Raw genomic sequence first — 15,012 nt, forward strand, 5'->3', positions numbered from 1 at the left:
ATCTAAAACAGACGTATAACTTTTCTCAGAAAGTGTATTACATACTAAGAAAGGAAAAAAATGTTGTTGGTTTTGTTCTCCCTCCAACGTTTTGCGTTTTTTTTCCCCTTAATGTTTTCAGTTTGTATTCCAGTCCCTATGCAAGGGATACGCTACAATTCTGCTCTGGTAGAATTGCTCGTTTTTGTTGACTTTGAGCAGATTACTGAACCACAGTCAACTATTTTAGTCTCATCTGTAAGGGAATACCCAAAAAGATGAATACCGAACTTCAGGTAATATTTGTTTTTGAACAAAGGGATCAGAATTATGCCCAATAAGAAAACTTTGTATTGTTCTAGAATGATTTGAACAATTATCATATTTGTAATTTATTACCTATAAACTTACTTCCTCATTTCAGAAGTATTATTCTGTCCTTTGTCTAATATTTAATGTGGAATCATTTGGTTTAGGGCATGCAATACTGTACAATAATGAAATATTAGAGTATGTAACTTACTAGTTGTCATTCAAAATCATCTTATGATTGTTAAATAAATTCTCACTTGTACTTATTTGATGTATATTACAACATAAAAACAAAATGACCTGGTCATATTTACCAATAATTTTCAATCCCAGCTTATTTGTCCTAGTGATGGTAAATGAAAAACAAGTATTTCTGACATACAGAGGTTTTTTTTGAGGGTGCTTTACTTTAAAAGGACTTGGAAATCAAGTTGATAATATAAGTAAAAACTACAAATAAATAGTAACAATTTACTAACTTTTTTCCCACTTTCTAGCTAGAGTGAAGGGCTGACTCTAGAAAAAGGAGAGTCTGTTCTAAAACCCTAATTTTCTCATCTGCAAAATGGGGATAATAAAACCTACTCTTAATGAGAATTGAGATTACATTGGTATCACAGAGGTGGCATATAATCTAGTGCTCTGCCACTTACCATTTGAGTGACCTTGGCTTTGTTACTTCACTTCTTTGAATTTTTTGTTTTACTCATTTGTAAAATGGAGCTAATGTAACGTTGTCTTGTTTATGTAGTTTGTTGTGGGGATAAGATAAAAAAATGGCATGTGAAAATACGTTTATAAAGTACTAAAAAATATAAGGATGTTTATTTCCAAAGAAACTACCACGGGTACAGTGTTCAACTGCTAAATAGTGCTGCATGTTATTAGGTAAAATATTACATGGAAGGGGACTCAAAGTCTTTTCTCTGTATGACACTCTTCTTACTGCATCTGCTTTTCTAGGGAAAAAAAGTATAGTTCTATCTTTGTACATGTCCAGGTTATAGCAAAGTTATTAGTGGCAAAGGATAGCAATTGCTTCACGCAAGCTCCAATCTGCAATCATTCAGGCATAACTAGACAGTTAATGAAATTTCTGCCTCTTCTACAATGTAAAAAAAAAAACACAAAAAACTTGAAACAGTCTTTTAGGAATTAAAAAAATAATTCCTATAGAGAACTTTTTTCTAATAATGAAAAAGGAACTTTTATATAATTACAACTAAATGTGAATGTTAACTAAAAACTATTTATGAAACTATATTCTTTAAAATATTTTTCTTTATCAGAGCAGCAGTGATAAGCTAATGTAAGAAACAAATAATAGCATAAGAAAAAAAGCAAAATATTTCCAATGGTTGATCAATTTCTTCTTGATTAACAATTAATTTACTTTCTTAACCAATGATAACGTTAAATTGAGAAAGGGAAAAATTTTGTAAAGCTGAGTATTTTGCTTATTGATTTTCCAGGATGTAGTTATTACGTATCTAACTCTGTAATCATTGTCTCCTTTGCAAATTAATGATTTACTAAACAGATGGCTGCCCTCTTATTAGACACCTAGAATTCAAAATTGTTAAGGGACAAATTATGCATATAACCACTATTTTATTATTAAAGCTGGTCTCTAAAAAGGCACACATTTTAAAACTCACCCAAATATGCAAAGTGTAAGTATTCCAGGATCTTATCATGATACCATCTAGAACAAAGTATATCAAAAAGTTGTCTTTAATTTGGCATATATCATGTTTCCCCGAAAATAAGACCTAGCCGGACCATCAGCTCTAATGTGTCTTTTGGAGCAAAAATTAATATAAGACCCAGTATTATATTACATTATACTATATTATACCCGGTCTTATATTACAGTAAAATAAGACCGGGTCTTATATTAATTTTTGCTCCAAAAGACGCATTAGAGCTGATGGTCCGGCTAGGTCTTATTATCAGGGAAACATGGTATGTGGCCTAATGCTATTTACTGAACTTTCTATATATGCAGAGCAAACTGTCACATCCACAACACAAAACTGAATGTGATTGAAAGGATGAGTGCGTCACTGTTGCAACACTGTTGCATGCTAACACAAAATCTCATAATATCTAATCCAAATCCTTCCTTCTATTACTTTCATATTACTTGGATTTAATAGAAACCTAGAAAAAAATATAATGAATTTCTCCAAGAAGTAAACTCATTGTGCATGTATCTTTTCAAGTCAATGGTATTTCAAATAGGGATAAAGAAGTTTACCACCACATCCACAGACTTCTGAGAAACATTATGGACAAAAGGTTAGACTGTGGAGCCCCACTACCTAGGTTCAAATCCTGCTATCCCCAGATAACAGCTATGTAACTTTGGGTAAGTTGCTTAAATTCTCTGTGCCTCAGTTTGCTCCTAAGTAAAACAATGATACTAAAGCAACATGTCTTATAGGGTTCTTGAGGATCAAATGAGTTACTATTTGTATCGAACTTGGAATACAGCACGTGATATAAATGTCTGTTACAATGATTTAACAGAATTGGTAATAAGAAATGGCAGGAAGAGCTTACTGACAAACTTCTATATTGCCACTCCATTTTTATCGGTCATATGTTTTTTAAATTCTGAGAAATTTCCTTGGCTTACTTTCAAGTCAACAGGTATCCATTAGACACGTAATGCCTTGGGGATACAAAATAAATTTATGTGGCCCCTACCCCTGGGGAAGTTGAAATCTTTCTACACTAAATTTAGACTAAATACAGAGCAAAGTTCAAAGGAACATGCAACAACAACAAACACTGGAGTGCCACATAAATAACCCAATACGTAAAGCTATTCGCAAATTTAAGTGCTTTAAGATGTATATTAATAAAAACGCAACTACCAATTGGGAATGCATTTATTTTTATATCGACACACAGAGCTGCTACAAACCATGCAACACAATAGACATCCTGCAGAAATAGCATTTTCCTTTATCTCCGCCAGAGATGCCTGATGAAACCTGCGAGAGCAATCCTTCTAAACCACCGCGAGCCAAGACTGCACTGAAAACATCGAAGGACTTGTGGCTGTTGCCGAAGAACCAGGAGGACAACGTGGTGGGCTCAGCGAATACCTGAATCCGCAAGGTGAAGGGAGGATCCGGATCACAATTAGAGACGAGGTTATTTCCGCGGCTGATGCTGACCAGTCCTAATGGCCCAGAGGCGAGAACGAGGGATGTCCCCTCGCCAAGTGATCTACCTGACGGTGCGGTTCTCTGCAGCAGGGGCTGTGTGTAGAAGGCAGCCTGTGAGCGAGGAGCCGCCGCGACGAAGGGCACAAAGCTACCCGAACCCCTGCCTGGCCTCGGGCGGCTCCTCGCCAGGACTCTGGCGACGCCAGGCTGAGAGACAACGTGTTCTTCAAAGCTAACGGTTCTCACGTCGCCACCCACATCTCGGGGATGGGCCTCCGAACACCAAGACCAGCGACAACATCCGGCTCGGCGGGCAGCGCGGACTGGCTTGTCCGGGCCACCCGGGTCCACCTCCCCCAGGCCGATCCCCCACGGTCGGCCCTCGGAGGCCCGGGCCTGTACGTCACTTCCGGTGCTCGTGCCCGCCGGTGGACAGGGACCCGGACCCTGGCGGGGCGCGCTGCTGCGCGGGGGCGCGTAGGGAGGGCGGGGCCGGGGAAGGGGGAGTGTCTGCTGCCGCCCGGCCGGAGGAGTTCGCTGAAGCCCCGCACTCAGAGTCGGCCGCGGCTTCCCGCCGGTACTCTGGGCATCAGCACCCGGCACACTCACCGCTCTGACCGGTGCAGAAGCGGGAGTTGCCTTAGCCTGTGGAGCGGCGGGGACGGCCCCAGCCCCGATTTCCCTCCCTGACCCCCTCTTTCCATCGCCCAGTCATGGGGAACGCGGCGACCGCCAAGAAAGGCAGCGAGATGGAGAGCGGTGAGTCAAGGGCCGGGTCCTGGGACCCGCAGGGGGGGCCAGGGCGGGGCACCGTGCGCCCCTTCGGGTCGGTGCCCCAAGGCTGCGGGCATGGTCCAGGCCTCGCAGCAGCCGCAGGGAGCTGCTGGAGGGGGCCCTGGGGACCAGCTGCCTTCCTCCTCCACCTCCCTGCCCCCAGCTCCGGTCTGAGGGCTGAGCGCTAAGGGCCGGATGGAGAGAGGAGGGAGAAGTGCGGTCCTCGCGATTCCCCGTCTCACTAGAACGAGGGGGACTCACACATTCTGAAACACTTCCCCAAATATGGACGGGATAAAGAAGTCCCTTGTACCATCCCAACCCTTTCTGCTCCCTCCTTTCTACCCCCCTCCGTCCCCCTCCCCCCGCCACTTCTTTGGGAGCCACAGGTAGTGCTGTGGGCAGAATTGGCTCTTTTCCCTCCATCACGGTTGCAACCAAACCTTATCACAAGGTGAAGGCTGCTAGTCTAGCTCTTCGCAGGTGAGGTTAATCCGGAGTGGGCAACTATGTTTTAGAGATCCTCCCTCTTCAGATCAGGAATGGAAAATACGATAAGACTAAACAGCAACTTTATCCATTAGAGAAAGAAAGCGAGGCAGACTTGCCTTTTCTTAAGATTTTCAAGAATCTGCTACAATCTCTCTAAGACTTAAAGGTCACTCGGAGTTGAAGAGCTTCCAGAAAACTGTGGATTTCTTCTGAGAGCTGAAAGTGCAGGCGCAGCACACTTGACACAAAACAGGGCTATCCGAATATCCATCCATCCATCTATATATTTAGTGGGGGTGAAAAAAATAATTTTCCTCCCAACTTCTGAGTTCTTCTAACTGCTAGTAAATTAACACGAGACAGATCAACAGGAGAAAATCTCCAAAGTTTGTTATGGATCTACATTTGGGGGTGCCATAAGATAAGAGACCTAAAGGTGCATTGGGCAGTTGAGGTTTATATGCCATTTTGGATAAAAGAGAAAGGGGCAGAGCTCTGGGATTTCAAAGGAAAAGTAGGTTACTTACAGGTAGATAAAAAAAAAAGAAAAGGTGGTAAACAAATTCCTGCTGGGCCACCCAGAAACAACGGGGCAGAGAGGGAAGTCTAAGAAACAGGCTCTTCTCTCTGTCTGTCACATTTAGTTTATATTATGATGCTCCCTTCCTTTAAGCAGGTTTTTCTGTGTGAATACCTTTAGGCAGATAAAGCCGGAGGGTCAAAGATCTTTTTCCTGAGTCTTTTGTTTTGTTTCTTAGTAACCAGTTTAGAATCAATATCCCAAAAGGCACATTTTGAGGTGGCAAAACTTTGGTTACCCTTTACATGTGTATCAGGATTGTTGTATAAAAAAAATAAATAAACAGTTTGCCTTTGTCAGATTCATTTCAGATTTTAAAATTCAGACTGACCAAGTAACAAATGGTATTTGTTATAACACCATGAGTAAATTACATCTCAGCACACTTGAGGGAATGTCTGAAGATTTTTTCTAGTTTGTTTAAATAGTATCTCTAAATGCTTCTATGTTTGTAACATGTTTTAGGCCAATTTTGTAATTTAGCATGAAGGAAATAATTCTTTTTCTGTATTAATAAAGCAGAATTGATTTGGAAAGATTTAGTTATTCATTTTGTTTAATGTGAATAGTGAGATCAAATTAAATGCTTTATGTTTCACAAGTAAGGTTTTGGTGTTAATTTTCAGGAGTTCCAGAAAAGTTGGATGTACTATCATGCAAATCATCAAAAAACACACCTTATGTGATATGGAGATTTTAAAAAGCCAATGTAGAGGTAGAACTTTATCTTTGTAACTAAATGTATAGAAAGTATAAAGAATATAGAAAGTGAAAAGAATTATTTGTGCCTGATGCGTTGTCATTTTTCCCTTTTAATTTAAAGCTGTATTAATTTAAGCTAAAACGTGTTAATTGTATTACAAAAAGTTGAATCATATCAGTGATTTTTATTAGCAAGTGCTGGCCTGTACAGTGTTTATATTTTTAATAATGATAATAGACTCAGCTGTGATCTACAGTACTTCCTCCTTATCCATAATTTTGCTTTCTATGGTTTCAGTTACCCTGGTCAGTCACATTCCGAAAATATTAAATGGAAAATTCCAGAAATAAACAATTCATAAGTTTGAAATTTGTGCCGTTTTGAGTACCATGATGAAATTTCGTGCCATCTCACTTTATCCCACCCAGGACATGAACTATTCCTTTGTCCAGTGTATTTACTATCTGCCCATTGGTCACTTAGTTGCCATCTTGGTTATCAGGTCTACTGTCAATGGTAACAGTGCTTGTGTTCAAATAACCGTTATAGTAGCCTAGCACTATGTCCCAATGCCTGTGTCATCCACCTCACTGCATCTCATCACATAAGCATTGTATCGTCTCACATCATCACAAGAGAAGGGTGTGTATGGTACAATAAGATATTTTGACAGAGAGAGACCACATTCACAAAACTGTTATTACAGTATATTGTTATAAGTGTTCGATTTCATTATTAGTTACTCTTGTTAATCTCTTACTGTGAGTCTACTTTATCAATTAAACTTTATCGTAGGTATGTATATCATGTTTCCCAAAAATAAGACCTAGCCGGACAATCAGCTCTAACGCGTCTTTTGGAGCAAAACTTAATAAAAGACCCGGTCTTATTTTACTATAATATATTATAACGTAAAACCGGGTCTTATATTAATTTTTGCTCCAGAAGACGCATTAGAGCTGATTGTCCTGCTAAGTCTTATTTTTGGGAAAACATGGTCCATAGGAAAAAAATAGTATATGTAGGGTTCAGTGGTATACATGGTTTTGGGCATCTACCGGGGGTCTTGAGAACGTATCTGCCGTGGCTAAGGGGGAACTACTGTATTTCTGTTCAGTGTTTCTTATTAAGTTACCAAACCAATTCTCCCCTAGACAATATTAATTTGAAGCTCATATTTATGGGATAACCTTGGAATATTTATAGAAAACAGAGTGGAAGCTTTAAATGTTTATCTAAATATACTTAAATTATTCCTGTGAATAAATTCCTTTCTAAGCTTTAATTGTTAGTGACAGCCTACTTCTTAAGGATGTCTGCCAACTTTTTATGTAAGTTTATTAATGGAAAATGAAGGTCATTATGGTAGTTTGAATAAATCTTGAAAGTGGTAAAAAAAAAAAACATAGCAAATAATGTCTCATGGGGACAGTTATTTGAAATGTCACGTGTTGGTCAGTTTGTAATTTTTATTTGGAACAATGTTATCAGGCACATGCTGCTGCTGTTCTGTAGTGAACAAAGAAATGTTATTGACTATCTTAAAACTTAATGAAAGAACAGCTTTACTATTATATATCTAACTGTTCTGTGTATTTTTTTAAAAAATTACTCTTGAAAATATATGCTTTTCACAATTTGAATATAATTATTTAAACTTCAGCAGATAGATGCATAAAGCATAAAGTTTTAGAAATGTAAGTAATCAGTGGAATGATTACACTTCAAAGCCAAAGAGCCTGATCTCTGAAGAAGCTGGAGTTGAGATCATACTAATAGTGATACACAGTAAGAAATAGATTCTGGTACCCTGACTCCATTCTGTATCACTAAATAATCAATTAATACATATATTTTCAAAATGTCTACCAAGTGTATTAGTTTCAGTTGGAGACCCTGTGAATAAAAACTTAAGGAATTTACTATTTAGTGTAAGAGAGAAAATATACATATAAAAGTTAACTGGAAAGCAAAATACAGTAAGTGCTAACATTATGGAAAGTGACGTTAGAATTCTGAAAAGTACCAATAGGAAAATGTTTGATTTGAAAAGCTGATTTAAAAATATCAGATTGGTTGAGATTTGAGGTTTGTTTTGGACCATGTCTTATACAGGTGACCCTGGAACTTAGTTCTAAAAATATTCCAGAAGAATGAAGCTGCACATAAAGATATTTGAGAAGGATCTTGATTAGCTTTGACCATCTGGTGCTTATGTTGTACTCTATTGAAACCTATTCCTCTACTCTTAAAATTAAACATTTTCTGGGATAAGACTTGTAAGCTAGGGAGATTCCATTCTCATTTCCACAGTTTCTGGAGACAGCATTAAGTTAGGTACCTATTGTACTATAGTGAACTAGGAATTGTATTGATATGTCTTAAAACTTAATGAAATAATAACTTACCATTACATACTTGTTTTGTGTATTTTTAAAAAATTACTCTAAAAAATATATGCATTTCAAAATTTAAATGTAGTTATTTAAACTTCAGCTAACACACAAAAGCATAAAGTTTTGGAAGTTATGAGTATATAATTCTCTGAGAAGTTTTAAATTCTTGTCATTCAAAACCGTTTTACTTATCCAATCTCTCACTGTTTAATTAGCCACAGTGACCAACATGAAAAACACATGCCACTTATTTTAATCTGGGAGGAGTTTTATTTGTTTTATTTATTTCATTTTAAAAAAATGTAGACCCCCCAGGTTGCCTGTGGAGCTTTGTATTATTACACTCTCATGGCAAAGGTGTTAAGACCTGTGGGTGAAGTGTTTTGGATGCAGATTCTCTCATGACTGCAAGTAGTAGAGCCACCATGTAACCTAGGGTTTACGTAACAATCTTTGAATGTTTCCCAGAGTATCTCTCTGTCTTAAGAACTTAAGGTGAATAGAAATTAATCAAAGAAAGTCACCAGGAGACTAGGTTCAACCAAAATGCAAGTTTCATAACAACTACATTTTTTGAAGGCTTACTATGTGCTAGGTTCTCTAAGTGCTTTGCATGAATTATTTCACTTAATCTTTTCAACCCTATGAGTAGTTATTTCTCCGCTTTATGGTTGAGGAAATGGAGGCTCAGAGAGCGGAGATGACTTGCCTAAGGTTACATAGTTAGTAAGTCAAGAAGCAACATTTGAACCAAGGCAGCCTAACCCCAGAACCTGAAATCCTAACCACTGTGCTAAACAGCTTCTGTATCCAGTGAAAAAGCTGATTCTAAGACACAGCTTATACTTTACTTCATTTTAGTTTATTATCAATTATAGAAAATGTTGGTTGTTTTCAATAGTGACTTTATTTGGATATATTAAATATCTTCAATGAGACTCATTTTTCTCTTGTACCTTTCTCTAGATTCAGTTTTCTCATCTGTACAAAGAGGAAGAGGGATTAAATTACCTTGAAAGTCTTTTCAGATTCAATATGGTATAATTTCAAATTAAGCCATATAAAGTTAGTTTTATATCTTAAAGTCTTTATTACTATTTGTATTTAATTATGTCTTCTCATCCGTAAATGTATGCCAACCAAAAAATTACTATTTGAACTTGTATTGACATTTTTAAAGTATTTAGAAATTATCGTTTTTGCCATGGTGTAGAATAGCACTACGCAATCATCCTTTCTGCCGTGATGGAGATGTTCCTACCTGCATTGTCTAATGTGTTACACACTAGCTGCATGCAGCGTCGAGCACTGGAAATGTGACCAGGGCAACTGAGGAACTGAAGTTTTAACACATGTGTGGCTATGAGTACTTGGTATGTTGGACAGCACAGATGTAGAACATACTAGCTGTCTTTCCATAAAAATGCCAATGCATCTTCCCAACATCTTGGGAATTTGTGGATCCTCACAAATGTGTGTAGATCAACAAAATGCTAGATTTATCTTTTCCCAGCTAAGAATTAACTTATTTCTTCAGCATTTTCTCTGAATAAGCGTTTGTAAACTTAGTGAATAGATGATTATAGTTTGGGAATTTGTATATAATCTGTAAAGTTAACTACAAAGTTAATTTCTTTATTAGGTGCTACTAGAATTAAAATTTTGTAGCTTTTAATACTGAATCTCACTGAATATATTCTTATTGAAAATTTTTATAGATTTAAATATTGATTAGGAGCAAATTTAGTGATCTCATATCTTACTCATGTCTTTAATTACAGACTTTTATTTTAAAGGAAAATCAGTAGGCGATATTTGAGCTATTTGTTCCAATTCAGTGGACTGACAGAAGTACTTAGGAATAGTCTTCCTAGGGTTAAAAAATAAGAAAAAGGAAAAAAAGAAAGTCAAAACAAGCAGCAACACTATTTAGATGATAAAGACATGTTATGTCATCCAGTTTTGTGATTCTGTGATTCATTTGTGCAGATTATCTACTTTATAAAATTATCTCATGTTCAGGAAACATTTTCCTTATTCTCCTGGTCAGTGTCCTCCACTTAGATAAAGACAGATTGTTACTTTTCATTTTCAGCAGCAGGATAATTAGAGGCATGAGAACAGCTTAGAAAAGTAAGCCATGGCTGAGTGGCAGAAGCAGCACATGTAAAGATCCCACGTAAGCTATTAAGATCCTGTCAGATAGTCAGGAGTTGACCATAAATCATTTTGATATTCCATTAAATTAATAAAACAATTATTAGGTTGGTGCAAAAGTAATTGCGGTTTAAAAGGTTAAAAATTATTGCAAAAACTACAATTACTTTTGCACTAACCTAATATAATTTACAAAAAATTCTCTCTATATCTAGGTGATAATAAATATTAGTACATTTATGTGACCAGATTTCCTTGGGGAAAGTAAATTTTAAGTTTTTAATGAAAAAAATTGTGTTAAATACAAAAATGTGGAATTTATGGGCGATAAATATACCCAGTTCAGTACCATATAATTTTGAGCATTTTATCTTAATTAAAAAAAATATTCCTTCAAGAGTATCCTATATGGTTCTTTTCTTTATTTGTTCATTCATTCATCCACATACTTGAGCTTCTAAATGACTGACTCTAAGCAAGACTATGAAACTAAAGATTAAACAGGACACAGTTCCTGCTCCAGAGTGTCTGTTTTCCAGAAGAGGGAGACAGACATGTTAACAAATTAATGGAAAAAAACAAACAAACCAGAAAACAAAAAACTTACAAATATTTTCATGGAAGTTCAGTGGGGGGACCAATGGAAAGTATGGTCATTTACACTGGGGTGGAGGGTGAGATTCAAAAAGGACTTCAAAAAGGAGGTGAGCCCTGATGTGAGCACTGGAAATGGTAAATGTTCAACAGCAGGATTACAGGGGAAATGGGTTCTGGGTAGCGGTGGCACAGAGTGAGCAAAGATGCAGAGGTGTGAAGCAACATGGCACATTCAGGAAAAGGAAATAAGTTCTCCATTAGGACTAACTGATAGGAGATGGGGTTGGTTGTAGGGAAGAGAGAAGACTGTGTAATACATGATGAGACTGAAGATATGGATAGAGGCCATGTAATATAAAAGAAAGAGTGTATTTTACCCTATAAACATTAGAGAGCTGGTACAGACTTGGAAATAAGGGAGAGATACAATTTGGGTTTTCGAGAGATTACTTTGGTGGTAATGTGAAGATGAGTCACCATGGAACAAGTGGAGTGGAGGCAGGAAGATCAATTAGAAGACTCCCTCATGAGGGGCTTTGAGGTTATGAATCAAAGTGCTAGAGGTAGGGATGCAGGAAAGGATCTGAAATGTGAGAAATTTGGAAAAGAAAAATGAGCATACTGTACTTTACTGATAGCATGTGGGGAATGAGGAAAAGGAGGAATTGGGAATGACTCCCAAGTTTTCACCTTCTGCGTTTGGTGGATGGGTTGTGATGCCAATAATGGAGTTAGAAATAAATACAAGGGGAAGAGCAGATTTGGGGGAGCATATTCAACTTGGGGTACCTATGACTTTTCTGAGACATTTTATCTGGTTGTTTTATATGTGGATGGTCTTTTATTCTCCTAGCCAAGAGGGATGGGGGCAGGAATGATCTTGGATGGTCAAGGGGTCTTTTCCACATTTCATCCTCATTTTGTTCCTCCTTTTAAGGACAGATGGTTAGAAACTATAGAACTGTAATATCTGATAATATTTATAATATCTATAAATTAGGAACTACACCTACTAAATGCACTGATGAGAACATTGTAAGTTTTAAAGACACAAAATAATTTAAAGTTAGGTAAAATATTACGATCCTAATTCAAGTATGCATCCTGTAACCTATTGAGCTTTATAGTCATGTGGTATAGTGGAAAGAACATGTAAAATATAGTACTAACATGTATTGAATAAATAGCAGTTTTCTTCCTCTGGAGTGTTTTAAAATAGATATTAATAAGTTAAGATGTAATTTAATAAAAAGAACGTGAACTTAGAGTAAGAAAAATCTAAATTCTGTTTCCTAATACATTCTGTTGCTTTACTTTGGACACGTGTTTTAATGTCTCCAAGCTATGCTGTAAAATTGAGAAAGATGGATTTGATAATGAGTCTGTGGTGTCTTCCACCTTTATAATCAAATGATTCCAATATATGAGTATTTATGAAATGAAAGAATATACATTTGAAAAGGAGCAAGACTCGGACATAAGTTATAGAAGGTCCTCACAAAATAATGTAGGTAGAAATGAGTCCCAACGTGAGCAAATATAAGGTAATTATCTAAGGAAATGTTTTATCTGTACTTAAAGAATTATAGTCTCTGCATTTTGACCTGAAAAACAAATTTACGAATCACTGTATTGATCTTTGAAGATACTCTCATGTTCTCATGTTCTGCTACAGATAAAGGGATTATCTGAATGTTGGTCAACAGGAGAGTGTATTGGAAATAAATGATTCTTGAGCAGTTAACAAATACGGCAAGGCTCTTGGTAAGACTGTCTATCTGAAATGACATGAAAAGAAGGGGATAGGAGATAACATGGTTAAGGAACTGATAATGAGGCTGTGGTCTACTTTTAATGTGAAACCCCTAGCACACTATGTGTAGTTGTGATATTTTGTATATGGCAGATCCAGAGAAAGTTAAAATCAAGGGCAGCTAATAGAAGTAAGAATGGAAGATCTATCGTATGAGGATAAAATAAAAATAAAAATCAACAAAACTCTTCAATCTAGAAAAATTAGAGCTGCATGATTGAAGTGTATACATCAAGTAGTATCAAGACAGAAAATATAGCATTGTTCCCCTAAATTTGAAAAACTAGGATCCATGGGCTAACCTCAAAACTTATAAAAGCTGGTTGTAGAGCAAATAAAAGGAAGTATAGTCAAACCTTGATAAACTAGGCTTAGAAAATAAATCTATTTAACTGATTTTGCAATCATTTGTATTAAAGGTAAAAATATTTGTACTTATAAATTCAGATAGTATCTTTAGCAATTGCTAGAAAAATTTAATGCTCTTTTACTCTTTTTATAGGTTTTGTCACCCCTTCAGATTTTACAGCTACCAAAAGAATCATCAATATTAACCAATAAATCTTTTTCTTGATAATATTGAGGTTTATTATGGTAAAGCAAATGATAAATTCTCGCCCCTGATGTGGAGGTATAGCTTAAAATTTTATATTCTAATCTGTTATAATTCATTCATCTATTTTTTTAAAATTCTGGGCGGTGGGAGATAAAGAGTTGTCATTATGTAGCTCATAGGCTAGTGGAAGATTTAGGTAAGTAAGTGAGAGCTTTGTAAGAGGTATGTATAGCATAGAATGTTTCCTGTAGTAATAGTTTGGTTGTTCACTTTTTGGTTGTAATGTAAATTAGATTCAGGAATCCTCTATAGCTATGCAGGTGAGTTTCTGAATCAAATTTGGGACTCTTTTAAAAAGAAATACGCACTAATTGAGAATTCACAATGATGACTGATGCATTAGCATATTGGACAATATGCAGAGACAGTATCTATCTTGTTTAGTGTTTTAATCTCTAGAATTTGGCACAATACCTGGCTCATAGTGGAAGGTGAGATCATGGATAGTTAAGTGATTTAAAAAATTCAAGCCTATTTTAGAAATGTTTACTCCTCTTCCCCCTCAGTTGGCAGGTAATTTCTCTGTAATATATTGACTATTTGGGTATGGTAGTAGATTTAGTTGGTAAGAGGATACCTCTTTTCCTCTCTTCTTAGCACATCATTTATTCGACATTTGTATATCAAAATTATATCACTTTTAATTGGTAGGGAGAGACTGATCTCAGGCTTCAGGTAGGAAGACGTAGGATTAGGGAAACTATTATGCTACCAACCTCTTAAAACAATTCCTGTTCTTTTGAGGCCTGCTATGGTCTGAATATTTGTGTCTCCCCAAAATTCGTATGTTGAAACCCTAACCCTCAAAGTGATGGTAGTAGAAGGGAGACCTTTGAGAGCTGATTAGGTCATGATTAGGGCAGAGCCCTCATGAATGGGATTAGTGTCCATACAAAAGAGGCCTGAAGGAGTTCCCTTGCCCCTCCCGCCATGTGAGGTACAGTGAGAACATGACTGTCAGTGAGAAGGTGGGCTTTCACCAGATGCCATGTCCGCTAACCCCGTGATCTTAGACTTCACCCTTCAGAACTGTGAGAAATACCTTTCTGTTGTTTATAAGCCACGCAGTCTGTTGTATTTTGTTATATCAGCCTGACCAGACCAAGACAAGGCTGTACCATTCAGCAGGACGTTCCCCATTCTGTTGCTGTCATTTACCAATCTATTGCGTACTTCTCTTTATTCACCAAAAACTGTAGCACCTGGCTCAGTCTTTCTCTATACTATGAGCCCTGCATTCATTCATCACGGGTGGCTTCAAATTCTATGTGGATGACCCATCCATTACCAGTGTGTCTCAGTTCCTCAACCACGTTATCTTCTGTCCCCTTCTTTCCATGTCATTGCAGATAAACAGTCTGACCAAGAACCTTGTCGTATCTGTTAACTGCTCAAGAATCATCAATGAAGGCAT

General features: G+C 37.0%; 1 protein-coding gene across 2 annotated transcripts in view; it reads left to right on the plus strand.

The window, feature by feature from the left end:
- The first annotated feature begins 3,985 nt into the window (after positions 1-3,985).
- PRKACB (protein kinase cAMP-activated catalytic subunit beta) overlaps positions 3,986-15,012 on the plus strand; it is a 106,445-nt gene continuing 95,418 nt past the window's right edge. The window contains exon 1 of one of the 2 annotated variants that reach the window (XM_033114381.1): positions 3,986-4,229. In XM_033114381.1, coding sequence (XP_032970272.1) covers positions 4,184-4,229 — 46 coding nt within the window. In that variant the 5' untranslated portion in view covers positions 3,986-4,183. The remainder of the gene's footprint in view (positions 4,230-15,012) is intronic. The other variant, XM_033114378.1, reaches the window with a different exon arrangement.

The sequence above is a fragment of the Rhinolophus ferrumequinum genome, chromosome 9, assembly GCF_004115265.2.
Source record: "Rhinolophus ferrumequinum isolate MPI-CBG mRhiFer1 chromosome 9, mRhiFer1_v1.p, whole genome shotgun sequence".
Classification (NCBI taxonomy): domain Eukaryota; kingdom Metazoa; phylum Chordata; class Mammalia; order Chiroptera; family Rhinolophidae; genus Rhinolophus; species Rhinolophus ferrumequinum.